The sequence below is a fragment of the Melanostigma gelatinosum genome, assembly GCF_949748355.1.
Source record: "Melanostigma gelatinosum genome assembly, chromosome: 13".
Taxonomy (NCBI): Eukaryota; Metazoa; Chordata; class Actinopteri; order Perciformes; family Zoarcidae; genus Melanostigma; species Melanostigma gelatinosum.
Window position 1 is genome coordinate 14,736,469 of NC_136646.1, and position 22,500 is coordinate 14,758,968.

Consider the following 22,500-nt stretch of genomic DNA (forward strand, 5'->3'; position numbering starts at 1 on the left):
TGTCAGGGATGTTGACTTTGGAAAACAACTGACTCTGGAAAAGAAGCACAGGGTTATATTTGACCCGAGTGTAACAGATCCCCATACATGCATGTAACCAGGACACACGCAGACAAACACAGTCCTGAACAGATACCTTGTACAGCCCGTAGGTGCTATCAGGGTCGTCGAAGGAAACCACTCGCTCGTCACAGAAACCGACCACCCACTTGCTGCAGTCCAGCTCTGGCAGAGCAAGCAGTTCTTTGCTGAGCATGGACGCAAGGCTTCCTCCAGAGAGGCCCAGGCTGAACCTGCCACGAGAGGTGATGGCTTTCTCGGCCCGAGACGTCACCAGTTGGGCCAGCACCGGACCGAGCTCCGCGGAGGAGGGGAAGACCACGACCCTTCTGCCAGCCATGAGAGAGCAATCTGATTTGAGGAGATACTGGGTTGTACAGAGAGAGAAAGAACAGGTTTGAGCAACACACGAGGAAGTCAATTACAACACTGTTGTGCAAGTCTTCACTGTGAGAACTTTATTTACTTATTTAAGGCCCTTCTCTTAATAATATTTTCACTAATGTTAGCTTGATAACGTAATGTAATAACTAGACTGGGACTGTGCAAATATAGGGGATCTAAATGCTACAAAATGCTACAAACCCCGGCTGATTCTGCAGGATATTGTATTGGCTGATACCGGAAATATGCAGGAGAAGCGATGCTCGTTTCTTAAACAAACTCGACTTTTAAAGTCTTCAACTACAGCTTTCCGAGAAAAAAAAAAGAAGTGTCCTTACTTCGTGGGAAGCTCAACAGCGGATTGTCAATGAGGAGGATTTTCAGTCGGCAAATGTAATTCGACGCACTCGCCCTACTTCCTGAATCGAATTCTCAGCAGCCAATCAGATTCTGTGTTTAGGCCGCACTGCATTCTGGTCAGTGTGGTCCCCTACTACGTAGCTCCAACGACCTAGAAATTCAGTTTTATCGACGAACAAATTAAAAACATGCGATTAACCGAGTGGGGGGATTTCACACAACAACAAAGGGTAAATAAAAAAGCTGTGTCAATATTACTGGTCGATATTTAAGTTTTTCATACGGTTCTTATACGTCCTCCCATCCGCTAGATGGCAACACTGTATCCGTTTCAACCACTTGAGTTTTGAAGAAGCACTCGCGTATCTAGTTGACACGCACACACACACACACACAGCTCTTCTCTTGCATTACGTTGTAGTTAACTACATTTCTCAGTGAACATAACACCTCCGGACTGCGTCAACTTCACGGTGTTTGTCTCGCGCCCCACAGAAAGATTAGAAACAAACATGTCGACAGTCTTCTCTTTCCAGACACAGCTCGTCTGCATCATGGACGCGTTATCCAAAACAGCTGCAATGGAGATAAGCAAACTGGTCGAGATCGAGTCGAAGATGCTTAAGATTGAGATAACTCGCGGGCGGAACGAAATCGTCTCGCTCACAGAGAAGCTGCAGCTGATGGATAAGTTGCTCTACCTCGCGCAGGGGGGCAGGACGCAGGACGCAGCAGCAGCATGCTCTGCGGTGAGGGACGCTTCAGAGGACGGACGCCTGGAGCCTGACAGGACGAGACCTGCTACTAAATGGTAGGCTTGTTGATTGCTGCGTGTAGCCTGTAGGTAGGCATCATATCTCCACCAGGACTGTGCTGTCAGCTACACCCTGCCTGCTGTATTTAACCCGAGTTTATGGCATTTTCAGTGAAAGTCCATGGGAAAGCACGAGTTCCTCCACTGAGATGAGCAAATGGCATCACCTTCATGGTGAAGAGCATGCCATAGCCGAGGTAAGTCCAGCACTGATCTTATGTCACCATATTAGTATTGTGTCCTTCATTTGTAACAGGTGTGATTCATATACTGTTCTCTCACTAGCTCCCAAACCCACTGAAAGAGCAACCACAACTCATAGTGATAAAGGAAGAGCCGTCGGAGGTGGACACCAGTGACTGTGAACAACATAGGACAAGTGAAAACAGTGAGTATTACATGAAAGTTACTGAAAGACAATAACTTTTTGTGTAATAAAATGGACATTACGTGGATTTTTTTGTTGTTAAAATTGCTCTTGCCAAGGTTCTTTGTTTATGTGGTTTAGCAATAATGTTCTTAAAGGGTTGAAACTCCAGCAACAGTTGTAGGTAACTTTATTTTGAGGCCAGTGCGTGCAGACTTTTGTGGCCTTCATCTGAGTAATTATTAGGATCAATACTTCTGAGTAATTATTAGGATCAATACTATTCCAAATTCTAACATGTTTATTTTCTGTAAACAGGAAGGGAAGCATTCACAGACACCCAGAAGAGTTCAGAAGCGATGCAGTGTCCCAAACCTGTCGCAGAATGCCTGCAGCCTCTGTTCACCGACAGCTTTGTGACCATGAGCAGCCAGTCGTCTCTCGCCGGACCAGGGAGGAGGGAAACGCAGTGGAATCCACAGCTTGCACCTGCACACACAAACCAAGTGGCGGGGAAAAGCCCGGCTCAAAACGTTGCCTCCCAAAGCTTAAGTGTGCTCCGGAATGTGAAGCTTCACAACTTGAGGAACTCGGCTGCTAAGAGGTTTGGCTGCTTGCAGTGCGGCAAGAGCTTCCGATGCTTCAGCCAACTTGAAATACACCAGAGGAGCCACACGGGAGAGAAACCATTCAGGTGCACGCTGTGTGGGAAGAGATACGCTCAAAAGGGACATCTGTACACACACCAGCGCACACACACTGGGGAGAAGCCCTACCGCTGTCCCATTTGTGGAAAGGGCTTCATTCAGAAATGCACTCTCGATATGCATCAGCGTACACACACCGGAGAAAAACCTTTTGTTTGTATCAAATGTGGCAAGGGCTTTACCAAGAACTGCAATCTGAAGAAACACCTGGCTGTACATCTAGATCCTAGTTTTCACATGTATGGTAGTGAAGCCAGTGTACCGACATTCAGTGGGACATTCATAAACGGGACCACCTAAAACAGCCAGTCAAATGTAACTTCTACTGCTGTTGGATTGAAATATTTTGTGCATAATAAAGTTATCTTTGCTCCAGATTTTGTGTGTCACCTGACTGTTCAAATGGGATGGAATCTGTGTCATTATGTGTGTTATCTGCTGCTTAACTTTTACTTACCAGTCACTAAGTTTCAGCCAACCCCCTTGATATTGTGCTGCCGTATGAATAATAAACACAGTATGAGTTACAGTATAAAAACAACACTGTGAACTTACCCACGACGACTGCACTTCTCAATAAATATTGTTTTATTGATAGCTGTTGATGCCTAATAAGTAGAAAGCAGCCCAAGTTGCAGTGATCTAGAGTGCGGAAAATTGGTTGTCATTGAGCAAGGCACTACTCCAGGAGAGCTGCTCAGGAGTCAGAGCAGGAATCTTCCTCACTGGGATCATTGTGACATAAATCTACGACATATATTTATCAGGGCGCATGAGTAAAGCATTGTGTGATAAAGAGATGAAGATAGCGAAAGCTTTAAATCAGCGTTTATCAGAATCAGCAAATATATATATGTATATATATATATACACACACACATGTGAACATTAACCTACAAACAATGGCAATGGAATTGAGGCGATAGTGCAAGTAGTGGTAATAGTGCAAAGTACAGAGTGCAGTGTGACTTATTTATTGTTCATAAGAGTGACGGCCAGTGGAAAGAAGCTGTTCCTGTGTCTGGTGGTTTTGGCGTACAGAGCCCTGTAGCGCCCTCCAGAGGCGAGGAGGTGGAACAGCTTGTGTCCAGGGTGTGAAGGGTCTGCAGCGATCTTCATGCTCGTTTCCTGACTCTGGAGGTGTACAAGTCCAGGATGGACGGCAGGCTGGAACCAATGATCCTCTCCGCAGACCTGACAATCCGTTGTAGTCCGTTTCTGTCCTGTTTGGTGGCCGATCCAAACCACACAGTGATGGAAGAACAGAAAACTTCCAGGCCTCTCCAAACTGAAAACCATTTTTCCAGCTTTTCAGTGTAGCTTCTCTTAATAATAATAATAATAATAATAATACATTTATTATATAGCACTTGTCATGACACTCAAAGACACTTTACATTAAAATCATCGTATATAAAAACAATACACTAAAAACAAAGTACACAATAATAGTCACACGTTAAAAGCAGTTTTGAACAGGTGAGTTTTGATTTGTGATTTGAATGTGGAAAGGTCAGTGCAATCTCGGATGTTTTTGGGGAGAGAGTTCCAGAGGGAGGGGGCAGATATGGAGAAGGCTCTGTCGCCCCATGTCCGGTGCTTGGTCCTGAGTGGAAGGGACAGGAGGTTGGCATCAGAGGAGCGGAGCCGGCGGGATGGAGTGTGGTTTTAAGTGGAAAAAGGCAGTTCTGGTGATTTGTTTGACGTGGTGTTCAAAGGAGAGGTTGCTGTCAAACATGACTCCAAGGTTGCGGATGTGTGGGGAGGGAGACAGAGTGGAGTTGTCGATGGTGAGGCAGAAGTTGTGACAGGTTTTAGTGAGGGATTTGGGGCCGATGATGATCATGTCAGATTTATCACAGTTCAGTTTGAGGAAGTTGGTTTGCATCCATGATTTAATGTCAGTGAGGCAGTTGGTGAGAGTGGAGTGAGTAGCAGTGGTGATGGCTTTTGTGGAGATGTAGAGTTGGACATCATCGGCGTAACAGTGAAAGTGAAGTCCATGTTGACAGATGATGTGACCAAGAGGGAGCAAGTAGAGGATGAACAGAAGAGGACCAAGCACTGAACCCTGGGGGATGCCTTGAGACAGAGGAGCAGTGGAGGAGGTGCAGTTGTTGATACTGATGAACTGTTGTCTGTTTGTGAGATATGATTTAATCCAGGAGAGAGCAGTTCCGGTGATGTTGAGGGAGGATTCGAGGCGGGAGAGAAGGATGTTGTGGTTGATGGTGTCAAACACTGCAGTGAGGTCGAGGAGGATGAGAATGTTGAGGTGACCAGCGTCTGAGGAGAGGAGGAGGTCATTGGTGACTTTAAGGAGGGCTGTTTCAGTGCTGTGCTGTGAGCAGAAACCAGATTGAAATGGCTCGAACAGATCGTTGGAGATGAGGTGGGCTTTGAGTTGTGTGGTGACGATGCGTTCCAGTATTCTTAGCTACCTTGATCTCCCTCGTCAGTGTGTTTCTGGTCTGGTTGTACAGGATCCTGTCCCCACCTCTGTAGGCCTCCTCCTTAGCCCGACGAAGCTGCCTGAGTCTTGCAGTGAACCAGGTTTTATTGTTGTTGAATGTGCAGAAAACTTAAAAGTACAAGCTCCTTTATACACAGCAACAAGTTATCTCTCAAGGGAGTCGCACCCACGATGGCTTATCTTTTGTTGCTGACCTTCCACAGTTTCGATACATTCAAGGTAAGATCAGACGTTTCAACCACAAGTTCCTCATTACTACATAGTTTCAACCACACGTAAGTTTCGGGTTCACAAGGACACATAGTTGTTATGCATATTTTACCATTATTACACTGTTCAGCCAGGTGTTGAGAGCCTCACTCACACAGGCCTGAGGTGGGATGTAAACACTGACCAGAATGAACGAGGAAAACATATTATAACATATGCAGTGTGCTGGTACATCAATTCTTGATACAACGGATAACACACGAATCGCGTTCACACAGAGAAATCTGCATAAGGTCTGGAACATCACTTCTCTTTGACAATTCGTTCTAGTAAGAAGGTCACCGTACCCCTATCAGGAATGTCATGGTTGCAAATCAGCTCTGCGTAAACACTGACGTTTTCAACAGGTTTATGAGCTCTTATTTAGGACAAACGGCTGAAATGCTCATCAAGTAGACAACTGTGATGTCTAATCGCAAAACCAGCTGAGACGCTTGGTGTCAAAAGAAGTTCACACAAACACTCAGATGAGGACACAGGCCTTTGGAGCAGAACATTCCTAGATTTTAGACTCTGTAGACTGTCCTTACTTTATTTGGGTCTTGTTACGGGCACATCACTTGAAACTTGTAGCCTGAAAAAAACACAATGGTTTGTTTCCATACATCCCTAAGATCAAGTTGTTGTGACATCAAAATGGTTGAAACTACTTTAGATATATTTATTTAACAGAATTCCTTGCATTCCAACCTGTCTGCATTGATGATTGAGTAAACAACATCAGAAGATTAGACTTGTGTCTGCTATAATGTTAATAATAATGATAATTATAACAACGTGTACGTATTGATCAATAACCATTAAACTGCCTTTGAGAGGTGAAAGTAATGGAGGTTGCAGTTCTTTCAAATGGCCACTGGATGGCAGTAAACAAAACTACAAAACTGTTATTTAAAAAGCTCTTTTAATACAATTATCAGAACTGGGGTTAGTACAAATGTATAATAACCACACCAACAATGAGTTCTACATGTTGATGTTTGCAACAGTAATGCTGGTAGAGTAGTAATTGTGTGTTACCAACACATTTAATAGACTTTGAAGTTCCTCTTTGTGTCCACTGGAGAGCAGTGAAGATTCATACACATTAATCAACGGGGGGTGTCAACAAAGGGGCTACTTTAATATTAAAGATACACAATAGAAGTAAAATTACTTAAGACATCCCTGTAATCCCCAGTGACGAATACAACGTTTGTAATCTCGTCACTCGGTCAAAAAAACGGCTTTGATTCTGTGCTGCATTCATGTGCACTTCGTAAACGTAGGTTACGTGAGCGTTTTCCCACAACCCCTTGCGGCACAGCAACGTCTCTGACAGTATCACATATTTGGTTGAGGAGCAGCGCTGCTACGTTGACAATCTTACTAAACTAAATCGACATATCCATCCTCCCTTTCGAGATGATGTGCAACACCACGAACCGGAGTTTTCGGGCGCAGCTAGCCGCGGTCCTGGACAAGCTAACGAAGGCGGCTCTGGTCGAAATAGGCAACCTCGCCGACGAATGCTCCTCCGTCCTTCACACCGAGGTCTCCCAGCACAAAGCGGAGAACGAGGCGCTGAAGAAGAGGTGTTACCTACTGGAGGTCCAGCTGAGGGCAGCGAGGGCGGCGCCGTCGTATTCTGCTCATGTCAACGGTGTTAGCCACAGACACCCCGCAGGTCAGAAGGCTCCGACATCTGGACAGACAGACAGACTGACAGACAGACAGACAGACAGACAGACAGCTGGTCATATTTGTCAGTGTCACAGCAGGCTAGTTAGCTTCAGTCTACTTTAGCTCCGGTACTTTAACTCATCTATGTCCACAAGTGCAGATGTGCATCGTCAGCTCATCACATTCCAGTCTAGAGACTAAACTTTTGATTTTAGATGATTTCCACCTTACAGGGGGTCCCAATTTCACATCTGCTTCTTCTTCCAGAACAGCAGCAGGAGCAGCCTGATCCAGCCATCGAGGGCGTCTTCGGAAAGGACTGGTGCATGGATCTGTGGAGAGAAGATAAACTGCCCCCTCAAAGTAAAGCCACAGTGGTGCCCGCTGCTATGACGAGCATGGGGCCACAGGTCAGTGAACCACAGACCAACTGGTTTTTAATGTTTTTTTCACCCCACTGTAATCTGACAGATCGTTTGTCACGTGTCTTGTTGGCAGGCAATCGACTTACTGGACAGCGAACCTGATCTCATCTTCGTGAAGGAGGAGATATATGACGACCATCCCATCAGCCAGCAGATGAGGCTCACAGATAATAGAAAAAGTAAGTTTGGATTACAAATAAACAAGATGAAGTCATTATAATCCCGATTGAGTTGTCAGTGATTTAACTGCATGTATTATCGTTTGGCAGTCGTTGGACTTTTTGAGGAGGACAGCATGCTTCGCAGATCTGTCGATGAGCTGCAGCTTCAACCTGTGGAGATAAACAGCTTCCCCATGACGGCCGACAGTCAAACGCAGCAGCGCACGCAGCCGACGATTATGGACAAGTTGATAGACGACGCAACGATGAGCACTCTGGTGGACAACACGCACCTTCCCCCGGGCGCCGCTGGCTACTCCGACTACTCGAACATCCACATGAATGCGGCCAAAGAACTCAACGGTCAGTCAAGACCCGTGAAGCCCACCAAGCGCTTTGAGTGCTTGTTCTGCGGGAAAATATTCAACTATTTGAGCAGTTTAAAAGTCCATATCAGGCGACACTCGGGCGAGAAGCCGTTCAGCTGCTCGGTTTGCGGGAAGCGCTTCGCCCAGAAAACGTACCTGAAACTGCACCAGCGCGTGCACTCCGGGGAGAAGCCCTACAGCTGTCTGGACTGCGGCAAAAGCTTTTCCCAGAAAAGCTCCCTGAACATACACCTGCGGACACACACGGGGGAAAAGCCCTTCAGCTGCGTGGATTGTGGGAAATGCTACGCGTACAAGTATGGTCTGAATCACCACCAGTGTTTCCATTGAGCAGAACCCGATCACAACTGCTACTTCAAGCGCGCCAAAGGGGCTCAATGTGCCAATGTAGATTTTAAATACTCTTATTTATATCAAAAAAAAGTTATGGTCAGATGGCGCTGCTGTAAAAATCTAGTTTAATGTATTTTTAGCTTTATTGTTAAGAGCAGCAGCCAAACAAGGGTACAGAGAATATCTGTCCTCTCTAGTGTCCCATTTGAATGAATTTGGTTTATTTGATTGCTTCAGGGGGGTTTATTGTTAAATCTGTCATGCCCTCGACGAGCATATGAACTCAGTTTCACCCAATAATTTATATATACCGGTAGATCAGATATCTGCTGCCTACATTTAGAGTGAGGCGCTCATCCAACCTATGACAGAAATACTTACATTTGATACACTGCATGTTGTCATATGGTTGGGCTAACATGTTATACCTCAGTGTCATATTTCAAGGGTCAAATAATGCCAAAATACTTACGAGTGCTACATCGTTTGCACATGTAGCAAAAAAAAACTTTAAAACTACCTCTTCACGACAATGTGAAAGTAAAACAACTCACTGTGTGCTTCATTGCCCAAATCTCACACGTCATGCCTTTACATTTCAAGAAAGAAAGTGGGAGGGTCCATCATTTTAAAACACACAACTGTCTGATTATATAATATTCAAATAAATTCTGGTTTAAATGGTGTTGCCGTTTTAAATAAATGTATTTGTATGAGTCACAATTGTAGAGAGTTGTGTTTTCAATGTAGTCAAGCCAAATTCCATTGTTCTCTAAATGTGAACCATTTCTATTATTTATGTCATACTAAGCACCTATTTTGGCTGTCCTATGTTTCCCCTGAGCCGACCACACTGAGTGAATTATTCCTGCCCAAGAGAGAAATCTTGTGCTGTTGGATGTTCTCTCTCTGGTCACTCAAAGCCGCATGCCCCTCACAGACCCCCATCACAGGTGCATTGTTCAGATTGTCAAACTTGATTTTGTAAAGACTCCACTAATTAAACGGACTCGTCAAGTTTCAGGTTAGATCAGACAAAAATAAAATACTAAAGTAAACTATTAAATAAAAGTTGAATCAAAACATTCATGTGTTTTATTGTCAGAACAAATAAAGAAACAAACTTCACTACACGTCTTTAAAACCATGACATGAACTGCCCTTAAACTCATGTGAGAAGTAGTACATGATGCATCCAGATAAAGAGAGCTATTGTCTCCCAGCTACGGGATGTCACTGTTTGTGTGTGCAATTAAATGGTTGTTGAGGTTGACCTTTTGCGTGAACATCTTCCCACATTTAACGCAGCGGAACGGCTTCTCTCCAGTGTGGACACGCAGGTGACATTTCAGATTGCCTTTCTGGGTGAACCCTTTGCCACATAAGCTGCACCAGTGAGGTTTCTCCCCCGTGTGGACCACAGAGTGAATGCTCAGAGCCGATGAGTTTGCAAAGGTCTTCCCGCACAGCTGACAGGATTTACTGTCGAGCCTCTGAGAGGAAACCCGAGACAAGCAGGTGTGCGATTTCAGCTTGTACCTGTGAGGGAAATGCCGCTTACAAATATTGCAAAAGTTTGACTTGTGGCCCCTCATGTGGTGCGTCAGAGTGCCCTTGTGGAAGAATGTCATGCCACATATCTTACATGGGAACCTGTATCCGTTCGGGTCTCTGGCGGTTTCTACATCAAGCGTATTAAAGTCATCAAGGGAATCCAGAGTGCCGCTGTTTTCAGAGCTGTTAGCAGGTAATGTGTCCTGGTTGTTGTTGCTGGGACCACCTTCAGCACTCATGGTTGGCTCTTGTTGACTTTCTTCAACAAATCGTACACCATCATCATCATCATCATCATCGTCATCGGAATGGTATGAGTGCTGAAGGCCCCCTCTGTGTCACTGATGGATATCAGCTGAACTGTCGGTTCTTCGTTTCCACCTGAACACACAACCTGTTCTACATCCGGATCTAATGACAGGCTGCACGTGCTGCCTACGGCCGAGTGACCAACTGACCGGTGCTCTGCTTCCTCAGCGACGCTTTCTTCATGTTCTGTTGCATTAAAAACAAAACACAGTCAAAACACTCAGAAAGCATCTAAATCTGTGTGTAAACTATTTCCTCATGCGAACCCTCCTTCACTCTCTTACCTTCTGTACTACGTGTTTCCTGCTGGCAGCAACTGACAGCATCCTCCACATAATCCACCTCCTCTTTGATCTGAGACACAGGAATCAGGTGGAGCAGCGTCGCCACAGGCTGCTCAAATAGAAAAAGTCAAAATGTTACAATGCCATTAAATTCGGCAACATTTTCTATGAGAGCAACGCTTCACCAGACTAAAGCTGAAATGATGAGTCGAGTAGACGAATGGAAATTAATGGGCAGAAATTTTGATACTTGATTAATTCTTCACGTCAGTGAAAAATGTAAAACCGTGGTTCCTGTTCCTCATATACGGTGATTTTCTGCCTCTCTCTTCATTATAGTTTTGTAAATTAGTTATCGTTGGGTTTTGGACTGGTGGTTGGACAAAACCTGCAATTTGAAAACATCATGTTGGGCTTTGGGATCTTGTGATGGGCAGCTTCATTATTATAACTATTAGACATGGATCAACGTTGTAGGATTTCTCAACTTTTATGATATATTTGTCAAAAAAAAAAGTGACAATAAAAACAATTGTTTGATGCAACCTTTGATGTGACGTGTGTTATGTTCACTAGCATATTAATATTCCTTTATTATTACATTTATAAGTTAAACATGGTTCAGACATTTATCAGGACATCTATACACTCCCTCATTGCTTGTTTTTCAGTGTGAGTTTTTCCACAGCAATATTAAGAACAGATATGCATTTTAAAGTATGTATATTTCACATTTAAACCTGGGCCATAACGAGAACACTTAATAAGTCTGTAAATAATCATCTAACCTCAGAGGACTGTGGTGGATCGGATGGGTCTCTGTCTTTCCACAGATCCATACACCAATCTTTTCCAAAGATCCCCTCTATGGAGGGCGACCCGGGCACTGAGGAAAAGCAAAAAAACACATAGTCAGCACAACAAAAAACACGTTTCAGATCATCTGCTATTGTCACTGTGAAACACAAGTACTGTGAGTGTCCCCGTCTCTGTGGCGGACAGTTTGAACACCCACGCTGGGATAACCTTTACACAATTAAACCGGGGGCGTCGCGTCTCACAATCGTCAACTCGCACTCCAGACTGTGTACTTTCTGCACCAGCGCAGAATTAGCGTCCAGCAGCTGAGATAAGCCCAGCCGGAGCTCAGCCAAGTCTTCGTCCACCAGCTCGCAGAGCTGACTCAGGGCTGACCTGGCCATTGTCTCCATGATGGCGGACAGCTGCGAGTGAAAAGAGCGGCGGCTCGCCATTGTTAGTGCCGACCGTCACGACCTCCTTCAACAGCCAAAGAAAGAAAATTATGAATACAACTCAAGAAGCTACACACCGAAGCTAATTTGAGCTAACGGTTCTCTCGTAGAGCGGGACCTAAATACACGTTGCAACCGTGACGTGTTTCCGGCGGATGCAACCGGTCAACTGCTCGTTATTACGAGGCTTCCTGGTTCCCCGGTGACACAGATGTGTTGTTTTTCTCTGAACGAATGGTCATTCAGGACTGCTTTCTCCGCGACTTCAACGTAGACCTCAGTAGACGGGACCCGGTGCAACCGCAACTGCGAACATGACCACGGAGAAGGACTTCGCGCCTCTGACGCCCAACATCGTCAGGGCTCTGAATGATAAACTGTACGAGAAGAGGAAAGTCGCGGCTCTGGAAATAGAGAAACTGGTGCGGGAGTTCGTGGCTCAGAACAACGCCACTCAAATCAGACATGTCATCCAGATCCTGGCCTCGGAGTTTGCGCTTTCCCAGCACCCCCACAGCCGGAAAGGGGGCCTCATTGGACTGGCTGCTTGCTCCATCGCCCTCGGCAAGGACTCCGGACTGTACCTGAAGGAGCTTATTGAGCCTGTGCTCACGTGCTTTAATGACTCAGACAGCCGCTTGCGCTACTATGCCTGTGAGGCCCTCTATAATATAGTGAAGGTGGCCAGGGGAGCCGTGCTGCCCCACTTCAACCTGCTCTTTGACGGTCTCAGCAAGCTGGCAGCAGACCCAGACCCCAACGTGAAGAGCGGGTCTGAACTCCTGGACAGACTGCTTAAAGACATTGTGACAGAAAGCAATAAGTTTGACCTTGTGGCGTTCGTCCCCCTGCTTAGAGAGAGAATCTACTCCAATAATCAATACGCTCGGCAGTTTATTATTTCCTGGATCCACGTCCTGGAGTCGGTGCCGGACATCAACCTGTTGGACTACCTCCCCGAGATCCTGGACGGGCTCTTCCAGATCCTGGGAGACAACAGCAAGGAGATCCGCAGAACGTGTGAGGTGGTGCTCGGAGAGTTTCTGAAGGAGATTAAGAAGACCCCCTCCAGTGTGAAGTTTGCCGAGATGGCCAACATCCTAGTCATCCACTGCCAGGTTGCAGATGAAACCAAGATCACAAACGACCTGATCCAGCTGACGGCCATGACCTGGATGAGAGAGTTTATCCAGCTTGCGGGCAGAGCGGTTCTCCCCTACTCCTCTGGCATCCTAACTGCAGTGCTGCCTTGCCTTTCCTACGATGACCGGAAGAAGAACACCAAAGAAGCGGCCAGTGCCTGTAATCACAGTCTGATGAAGCTGGTGACTCCCGAGGATGAAGAGGATGAGGAGAAAAGTGGAAGTCCGGGGTCGCCGTCCAAAGAAGACGGCCAGCCCAAGACGGAGGCAGACGGCAATGACATGCTGAACGCGTCACAAGAGTCTGTTGGTTTCAGTAACATCAGCTTCTTCACTCCAGCCAGTGCCGACAGGCCTCAGGTAACGCTGGACCTGGACGGTATTGTTCAGGTGCTGGACCGGCACCTCCACGACTCCTCCACCGGCATGATGACCCGCATAGCTGTGCTCAAATGGCTCTACCACCTCTACATCAAGACGCCACGCAAAATGTTCCGCCACACCGACGGCCTGTTTCCCATGCTGCTGAAAACGCTGTCGGACGAGTCGGACGAGGTGATACTGAAGGATCTGGAGGTGTTGGCCGAGATAGCGTCGTCTCCTGCTGGCCAAACGGACCAAGTCGGCTCCTGCGACAGCACGGACCACAAGCTGGAGCTCAAGGTCCCAGAGAGCACCAAGACGGGACAGCAGCCCGGCACGGCCCCCAAAACGGTGGACTCGTCCCCGTCCACTCCCAGCATGAACTCCTATTTTTACAAGTTCATGATCAACCTGCTGAAACGCTTCAGCCTGGAGCGGAAGCTTCTGGAGAACAGAGGCGCTTTCATCATCAGGCAGCTCTGTCTGTTGCTTCACGCGGAGAATATCTTCCACTCCATGGCGGACATCTTGCTGAAGGAGGAGGACCTCAAATTTGCCTCCACCATGGTGCAGACGCTCAACACCATCCTGCTCACCTCGGCCGAGCTCTTCCAGCTGCGCAACCAGCTGAAAGACCTGCGCAGTCAGGAGAGCTGCGCTCTGTTTTGCTGCCTGTATCGCTCGTGGTGCCACAACCCTGTGGCCACCGTGTCGCTCTGTTTCCTCACGCAGAACTACAAACACGCCTACGATCTCATCCAGAAGTTCGGAGATCTGGAGGTGACGGTGGACTTCCTGATGGAGGTCGACAAGCTGGTGCAGCTCATCGAAAGCCCCATTTTCACCTACCTGCGCCTGCAGCTGCTGGACGTGGAGAACAACCCCTACCTGATAAAGGCGCTGTACGGCCTGCTGATGCTGCTGCCACAGAGCCAGGCCTTCCAGCTGCTCTCCCACCGCCTGCGGTGCGTCCCCAACCCGGAGCTCATGAGGACTGTGGACGAGTCAAAGTACATGGACTCGAAGCAGCAAGTCTCCAAACGTGCCTCTCACTCTCAGGTGGATTACAACGAGCTGCTCCAGCATTTTGACCGTGTTCAGAGCAAACACCTGGAGGTCCGACACCAACGCTCTGGACGGGCCTCCGATCACCCCGACAGGAAGCTGATGTGAAGTTAATCTGTCGCTATATCTTATATATATTTTATACATATATAAAAAAGATTATGAAGTTACCGTTTAAGCCAAAAAGTATTTAATATGATATCATTAAACTGTCTCATCAGATCACTGGATAGTCAGGAAACTGATTTGTTTGTAATTTGAGAATGTTATGTAAAATGCAGGGAGGAACCATTTCAAACAGAAAAGACATTAATACACGTCAGACTATTCACATGCTAATTAATAGAAACTACTTTCTGTGAAGATTTGAAGAATGTACATACAATCTCATACATCATAACTGGTGATGATGATATGACCATATCCTGAGATTTCTTTTTACTCTTGTTAGTGCTTTAGGTGAATCTGACATATTTCAGTGTTAAAGGACACACGGTGTCATTTGATGCCCACGTGAACCACATTATTTCCATGATGAGTCATGCTGAGCGGTGTGAGTGGAGCGCGTGTTCAGGGTTGCCTTAATCTCTTGTCAGCCAGAAAAGAAATCTCACGTGAAGCGTATTGACCCGGCTCAACAAAGACTTTAAACTCTGGGAGCCATGGAGGATTGAACTCTTGCATTAATTCTGTGTCGGACCATGTTGTTGCATCTCATTTCTTTGTTAGAGGATCAGAAATGTCACCTTACACACCTTCAGCTTTTAATTCCCTTTATGGTTGTTATTATTATTATTATTCAGTAAATATGTATGTATGTATTTCTCCTTGTGCAGTTTGTCTTGCATCCTTAGAATAGATGCACACTTGTTATTGTTGTGTGAAAATCAATAAAGTGGACCATGTGATTAAATGTGTTTTTTCCCTCATCCATATTCACAACTTGTCATTAGAAGTACTGGTTACACATGTGAGGGCAGAAGACAGGCGCAGACACAGTGATGCCATTAATGGACCTTTTCCGATCTGTTGCATCCTGCAGCTTTTTGACTTGTTATACATCCAGCTCCAAATGTCCATTATTAAATCAAATTGACTCTAGATTGTGTAAATGCACTCGGTTAACTTTGCCTATAAATAACAGGTTTTTATTGTGATCATGAACTTGCAACAGAGACGGGACTCTATTGAAGAAAATGAACGTTCACAATGAATTGCATTGAAGAGGATCTGCTTCAGAATATGACAAACAGTTTAAATGCTTTTTAAACCATAAAATGTTCCACGCAAAATGTGAATGGTGCTGACAATTACATATGTAAATTAAAAGGCATTGTATTTTAGATTTGCAGTTACAGTAACTGCAAATCACCCTTAATAAGGAAACGGCATGAAAAGAAGTTCAACTCAAATTGTAAGATATAAATAATTGAACTTTACAAGAGTTCCTGCATTGTTTTCCAGTGTTTTAGTCGCATGGTTTGAAACGTGGCTGAGCTGAAAGCCTGCCTTTAACTTGCACGTTGAGTTATGATGAAACCAGAGGAGCCGGGTCTCTCTTTCTCTCCTGCAGCAGGGCCATAATGCCGTCGAACACCAATGGCACATACTGTACCGTCAGAGGGAATATAGGTTTTACTGTGGAGCTCCCCATCAGTGCTGCATTGCATTTCACAGATGGAGGTTGACGTCTCAGGTCAGGCCGTGTGCGGGGACATCTTCCTGGTCCTCTGCTGCATCGATTGTGATCACAGCTTTTGTGTACTTCTGGATACAACATGGCACTAAAGAGTGCCCCCTCTGCTTTAAAGGGGGCACTTTCTGCACGTAAATATATTCTATTTTAAAAAGCATTGAGCATACATTTAATACATAAACATGAAGAATGATCTTCAGAATACACTGATTATTCCCAGTCATATGGGAAATCGAAAATAGAAAAACATGTCAAACAACTTCCGTTTCACAACTAAGGACTCCCTGCTACTCCCCATGTCAGCTTCATTATTTGTGTGTTTGCCTCTGTATTAAAGTCCTGCATGCACACACTCGCTGATGTGTGTAAACCCAAACAGCAAAGAAATCCATCTGTCTTTTCCCAATTAATTTAGTCTGACAGTTTGAAAGCTTTTTCAGTTTAATAACCTGTTCATCGACTCATTTTAAGATCAAAAACAGCTGAAATATTTGACCAAATTAAAACAGCTACAAATTCATCGACTTTAACCAGAACAGCTTTTCAACCACGACTTTAGAGTTGCATGATGGAAATTGTTATGAAATATTTAAACCCATAAACTGACTTTAAATAAGAGAAGAAATATCCGACATCTGTCCAGTGTCATGCAGAGCCACTACCACTCTGGCAGCCTCAAGTAGCCAATGCATGCGTGTTAATTAGGAGGTTTCAAATGAAAAGCTCGCCGTCATCGTGAGCATCGGATCAGAGTGCAATGTATTTTCTCCAAAACTCAATTCAAAAACATTCAGCGAGCACAAGACACAGATGGGCTGGTGTATCCGAAACAAGCAAATCCAAGATTATAATTTAACATAATAAGTCAAATTACCGGTACTCCCATATGTTTAGTTTAAAGAAATAAGGATGAATAAAGTTCTCAGTCAATTACCACGGACATTGGACGAGACCTAAAGAGTAATAAACTCCTCTCACCAAAACTTCCGCTCCATGCAAAGGTAAAAAAAAAGAGTGAGAGGGAGTGAATCACCTGAGTGATCAGGTGAACTTAATCAGCTAAATGAGGAGCGACAAAGAGTGAAAGCAAGAGTCATTAAGTTGATTAAGAAAGGAGAGGAAATGAAGTGGAAAAATGAAAGAATAGGGGACTTTGCTACAGTATGCTTGCTACAGATCCAGTGCACACTCTAATAAGTATACCTGCATGGTTTAAAGCTGACCGTGAATGCTAGCATCGTGTGTGTGAGATTTAAACGCTACCATACAGCAAATGCAAGAGTTGGCGCAGCACAGGTCTGCACAGCAGGATGGCAGCATAGTATTCCCTTTCTATCTCTACATACACACTCTTGCTCTATTTTTGGAACTGCAGCACTCATTCCAGTAAACTAATACCCACAACAACATACTTGATTACGGCCCACACAAGGTCAATTTACTGTTACATTCTTTTGAAATGAACAAATGAACCTTTAAGACCATGCCACCGTGTGAACACCTTGTTCTAAAGTACCCTCTATTTGCTCTAAAAAACCCCCGAAGAAACCGTTTCAATTCTTAAAAAAGCTGTTGCTCCAAGCTAAACTTGACTGTGAAAATATTCCGATGATCAGCAGGAGGACATTTCTTTACCCACATAACTTCAGTCCAAATAGGTAACGTCTGTCTATTTATATCCTCAGCCTTCTTTTGGATGTTGTTTCTCTGCAAACCCTTCCATTACCCTGTGACAGTTTGTTTCAACAGACTTCTCGCATTACTTAGTGATCACAGCATACCATTAGTCAGTGTACTCTTTGCTCTGATCTGCACGGATACACTCTCCCAAATGTTAACCCAAGTTATCCCCCCCCCCCCCGGGATATGCTTTTAGGGGCTGAGGCATCAACACTTATTTCTGAGGTCAAGCCGAGGTAACCTTCCAGAGACATGGGAGGAGCCTCGTCAAAGCCCCGTGAAGACAAATGGCCACCAGACGTGCTCATCCTGAGGATGACCTATCCTGTCCAGTCAGCCAGTGGTGCTCACTTGCAGACACAGATTCTGTACAGCCTGTCTAAAAGACAGCTGGGAGACACAAGGCGGTGTGGATTCACATGGATCGAATCATGGGGAGCACCGTGCTGGAGAAGTCCTGTGAATCCTTCAAGGACTTCAGCAGCAAGCATGACCCAGAGGCGTGTAAGGAGCACGGAGAAAAGCTCACATTGTTCTGCTTGGAGGACTTGGAGCCAATCTGTGGTGTGTGTGGGAAGGCATCTGCACACACTGGCCACAGGCTCTATCCCATTGGGGAAGGTGCTCGTGACTGTAAGGTAAGTTAAAGTTACGGGGGTGGTCACCCCAGTATTTCACTGTGGTGGTGCACATTCTCAATATCTTCAGCATCGGCTACTTGGGAAATCTTGAATTTGCCAAAACATCTTCCACTGTTTTACTGCTGATGATAGCAGCTGGAATCAAAGATGATGAAAGATCTATTAAAACACCCTTTGTGTCCGTCTTTAATGACTAGTATCTAAAGTCAACAATATAACAATACTCTCTTTTCACTAAGACGATTCACTAAATTTGACGATCTCAATTGATTCGCTAAACATTTAGCAAATTTGCAAATTAAATCTCAAAGGCTATCCGTCATTCACCAAACCTGGACATTATTTCAATTTATAGCATGTCAACGTTTTGGCAATACTTTATAATATGTTGTGTTTGACTCTTTTTCCTCATTTCTATTTTAATACTACCTTCATGCTGCGCTCAGCCCGATATGTTGAGTGTGGAGGTCTTTGGCAGAGTTCATTCTAATAATAGATGTGTATTTATGGTTTGCCATTGCCACCGGGGGTCACGAGAGGACTGAAACTTGATTCCCATGCGGTTTCTGTGACACGTCATTCATCCTACCCATGCCCTCCTCGACCCTGTCCCGATAGCATAACATCTTGAGCACTAATGTGAAATGAATCTATTGTTGCCGTATTGTGTCCTTGTCTTGATCCTAAATTGCACAAGCTCTGTATTTCTAATGTTACCAGGACATTGGATCCTTTCCTCTGGATTTGCCACATTAACTTGATGCTGCTGCTGCTGCACTGTGCAGCTTTGCGTTTAATGCCGTCATGGAAGAGTATGTGGCAGCTGAAAGCCCCACATTGTGCCGACAGCTGGGCCGTGTGCCAGAGTGACCTTGTCCCAAGTGTTGATGCCCTGTCACTGACTTTTTAGGAGGAACTGAAGAGTGCGCTGCTGCCTTTAAAAGACAAGTTGCAACTGTACAAGAAGTCAAAAATGGCCTGTGAGGAAATGGCAGAACATGTCAAGGTACCGTCAGTTCCATCAGTACATAATGTTACTTTGAACATACTAGAGGGCCAAGGTGTGAAGGCAATGATTACCCATCAATCACGTCTCTCTCCAGACCCAGGCCGAACACACCGAAGCACAGATCAGAGATGAATTTGAAGCCCTTCACCTTTTCCTGAAGGAGCAGGAGGCCGCCAGACTCTCAGCTTTAAAGGCCGAGGAGGATGAGAAGAATCTCGCGGTTAACCAGAGGTTCGAAGAGATGAACGAGGAAATCTCATCTATCTCGAACACCATCAGATTAGTGGAACAGGAGATGAAATCTCAAGATATCACATTTCTTCAGGTAGATGAGAACATGGCTTCAGACAGTTTGAATAGCAAATTGTAACCAGAAGTGGTTTTAAGTTGTTCTCTTACACTTTTTCAGAATTACAAGGAAACAATGAGGAGGTAAGTGTTTACGTCTCGGATGCAGCTCAGAATATTTTCGGATAATTTAGCTCTACAGACACAATTCTCAACAACTAACTGCTTAAGTGTCTTTCCAGAACTTGGCGAACTTCTGTTGATCCACAAATGAAGTCTGATGCTCTGATTGATGTGGCCAAGCACTTGGGCTCTCTGAAATTTAAAGTGTGGGAGAAGATGAAGAGCGTAGTTAAATACAGTGAGTTCCTCCAAACGTCGCCACGTTTTATCAACCGGCTCTTTTCCCACCACATTAGTAACTTCTACCTGGTTTGTTTTTTTTCCTCTAAAGATCCTGTGATTCTGGATCCAAACACAGCCGCGAGCTGCTTCATCGTCTCAGAGGATCTCACAGTCGTGCAGAACTCGACCCAGATTTTCAAGCTGCCGGACAACCCAGAGCGCTTCGACATAAGCGCCGAGATGCTGGCTGCCGAGGGCTACACCTCCGGACGCCACAGCTGGGACGTGGAGGTAAAGGACAACACCTACTGGGTGGTGGGAGTAGCCAGCGACTCCATCAACAGGAAGGGCAAGCACGTCCTGACACCAGCAGAGGGATTCTGGACTATAAGGTTCCGCAACAGAGAGCACAAGGCCTGCACGGCACCATGGGAGCCCCTGAACATGACTAAGACGCCAGAAGTGATAAGAATAGTTCTAGACATGGACAGAGGCAAGGTGACGTTTTACGACCCTAGAGAGCGACCGCCTCTCTACACCTTCACAGACATCGTCACGCCCAGAGCCTTTCCCTACTTCTGCTCTGCCTGCAAAGAGCACCCACTGAAGATCCTACCCACGAGGATATACCTGTCCATAGACTAGTTCACATTGGAGACGCATTGCCAAACATTGTATGTGTAAACATGACCCAATGAGAGAGATGAAGGGCTGCTCCAGCTTGATTTTTTTCTTCTTTTTGAAATGAATGACATGAAACAAGCAGAGATGTTTGAAAATATTTTATTTGAGTTACAACAAAGAAATGTACTCTGTGAGATCTGAAATTGCAAATAGCTCGAACACCAATATATTACTACACTGATAATATTTGTTACATACCTCGGGTGACTCGGCTTTGCATGATACCAAATCACGACAGTGATTTCACAATCTTTTGAGCTCCTCTCCAAGAAAAGCATAGAAACATGAAACATATCTGATACGTTTCATATAAGGCACATACAGTAACAACCTTTGTGTGTTTGCAAACGTGTGCCGGTTTTGTTCAAATGTGAGATTAGTTTTCCATTGTATTAAAAAAGAAAAAAAAGACTAGTTAGTGTTTTATCTAGTAGCCATATGTAGTGCTGGTTGAAGTCTGGTCTTCCCGCCTCATCCAACCACACATCAGTAACTCTATAGCTTCACACTCAAGTATTGCCTAAACCTACAAAAACTTATTGTCCTGCGACATATTTCATAATTGGGAATATAACCTGCAACAGAGTTTGACTTGATGCTACACCTTTCTGTCCTAAGCATATTATTGTAACATGTATCCTATTTCAAACGGGAGATAGCCACTCTATGTGCGGTGATGCTCTAAGGCTTTTTGAGGTGTTCATTTCATAATTAAAAACAAGTTATTAAAGGGAATAAATACCCTCTTATTATGTCCTGGTGTGTTACTCAAACAGTGTTAAAACTGCATCTGGAACAATTCTCTGTGTAATTCTATGTAAGTAGTCTTCTCCACGCTGTTCCCTGAAAAGGTTAAAATCCAGGCAAGGTGGTGCACCAACACTGACTGATCCTGACCCCGGCGTTTGCATATGTTATCCTCTCTACAGCATCTCTTTAACTGAGGCCCTGCTACGGCCTCCCTGTCATAGAGACATTCTTCCCTCCGCTATAGCGTTGTACAGCTCCTCGTCGACTGCCTCATAACATGCAGCTCTAGTGTTCAAAAAGTAGATCTGGTCTGTGGTGAGACGTGGGTCGAATCCCTCCCTCTGCAGCCGGGTTTTCTGGATTTTAAATGTACCTATGCGGGAATGTGGAAATACATAAAATAGATTAAAACCTTTGATCAGTGATGGTGAGCATTTTTATGAACTCAGGAGGGATATCAGTTTCAGACAATCCAATTACAAAATACGGTATATGAAAAGTTGTGGCTGGTTGGATTTACAAGAGCAAAACTCCGATGTCCGAGTGCAAGTGAATGCAGCATGAGATGACACCCCCCTGGACGCCACAGTTTGGTGCCAGGAGCCGCGAGAGGACAACACACAGGGTTACAGCCACACACTGTCGTCACCGAGACGTCACCCATTGATTGTGGGTTTTCTGTGCAGCCTCTCCCGGTCTTGGCTACACACAGCAACTGCTGATGGCCTTTTTTTCTGATAACTGTGTGTAGGGTTGCCAACTTCACCAGTAGAAGTACAGGACTAATCAAAACAGTGAAGCATGTTGTGATTAGTAACTCCTGTTTGATTGTATGAGGGATGGATTAACTTCACTTAATGTTTTGAGTTAAATTATCTTCATTCAGGGGCTTTTTGTCATTGGTTTGTGATCAAATCAGCAAAAAGAATAAATAAATACATATGTTTATATTTCTGCCACCCCTTAAAGTCTCCATGCCACCCTCTTGCTACCCCATGAGTATTTCTCTAGATCTGCCACTGACCTGTAGTG

The 22,500-nt window shown here is 45.1% G+C and overlaps 6 protein-coding genes across 8 annotated transcripts in view; 3 read left to right on the top strand and 3 right to left on the bottom strand.

Moving 5' to 3' along the window:
- pgls (6-phosphogluconolactonase) overlaps nt 1–972 on the bottom strand; it is a 2,659-nt gene extending 1,687 nt beyond the window's left edge. The window contains exons 1-3 of the mRNA XM_079282717.1: nt 783–972; nt 137–427; nt 1–34 (exon numbers count right to left, since the gene is read on the bottom strand). The exon at nt 1–34 is cut by the window's left edge and continues 74 nt beyond it. Coding sequence (XP_079138843.1) covers nt 1–34; nt 137–400 — 298 coding nt within the window. The 5' untranslated portion in view covers nt 401–427; nt 783–972. The remainder of the gene's footprint in view (nt 35–136; nt 428–782) is intronic.
- Nucleotides 973–1,224: 252 nt separating this feature from the next.
- LOC306787399 (uncharacterized protein) lies at nt 1,225–9,609 on the top strand. Its single transcript, XM_079282519.1, has 8 exons — nt 1,225–1,615; nt 1,731–1,815; nt 1,904–2,006; nt 2,304–2,950; nt 6,813–7,101; nt 7,365–7,507; nt 7,596–7,701; nt 7,792–9,609. The coding sequence occupies exons 1-8, from the start codon at nt 1,317–1,319 to the stop codon at nt 8,400–8,402; spliced, it is 2,283 nt and encodes a 760-aa protein (XP_079138645.1). The 5' UTR covers nt 1,225–1,316; the 3' UTR covers nt 8,403–9,609.
- A 585-nt stretch (nt 9,610–10,194) lies between these two features.
- On the bottom strand, nt 10,195–16,109 carry LOC306787400 (uncharacterized protein; the record flags this gene model as incomplete). Its single annotated transcript, XM_079282520.1, has 4 exons — nt 15,991–16,109; nt 11,341–11,438; nt 10,553–10,661; nt 10,195–10,454 (listed from the first exon to the last, which is right to left on the bottom strand). The coding sequence occupies exons 1-4, from the start codon at nt 16,043–16,045 to the stop codon at nt 10,195–10,197; spliced, it is 522 nt and encodes a 173-aa protein (XP_079138646.1). The 5' UTR covers nt 16,046–16,109.
- Nucleotides 12,040–15,288, top strand: vac14 (vac14 homolog). Its single transcript, XM_079282564.1, has one exon. It carries the CDS (start codon nt 12,120–12,122, stop codon nt 14,481–14,483), a length of 2,364 nt encoding a protein of 787 aa, XP_079138690.1. The 5' UTR covers nt 12,040–12,119; the 3' UTR covers nt 14,484–15,288.
- Nucleotides 16,110–18,005: 1,896 nt separating the features above from the next.
- Nucleotides 18,006–20,682, top strand: trim35-13 (tripartite motif containing 35-13). Its single transcript, XM_079281975.1, has 6 exons — nt 18,006–18,389; nt 19,303–19,398; nt 19,496–19,726; nt 19,811–19,833; nt 19,932–20,050; nt 20,144–20,682. The coding sequence occupies exons 1-6, from the start codon at nt 18,171–18,173 to the stop codon at nt 20,677–20,679; spliced, it is 1,224 nt and encodes a 407-aa protein (XP_079138101.1). The 5' UTR covers nt 18,006–18,170; the 3' UTR covers nt 20,680–20,682.
- A 120-nt stretch (nt 20,683–20,802) lies between these two features.
- slc27a1a (solute carrier family 27 member 1a) overlaps nt 20,803–22,500 on the bottom strand; it is a 7,287-nt gene continuing 5,589 nt past the window's right edge. For all 3 annotated transcript variants that reach the window (XM_079281974.1, XM_079281973.1, XM_079281972.1), the window contains 2 exons: nt 22,493–22,500; nt 20,803–21,841 (listed from right to left, as the gene is read on the bottom strand). The exon at nt 22,493–22,500 is cut by the window's right edge and continues 139 nt beyond it. In XM_079281974.1, coding sequence (XP_079138100.1) covers nt 21,684–21,841; nt 22,493–22,500 — 166 coding nt within the window. In that variant the 3' untranslated portion in view covers nt 20,803–21,683. The remainder of the gene's footprint in view (nt 21,842–22,492) is intronic.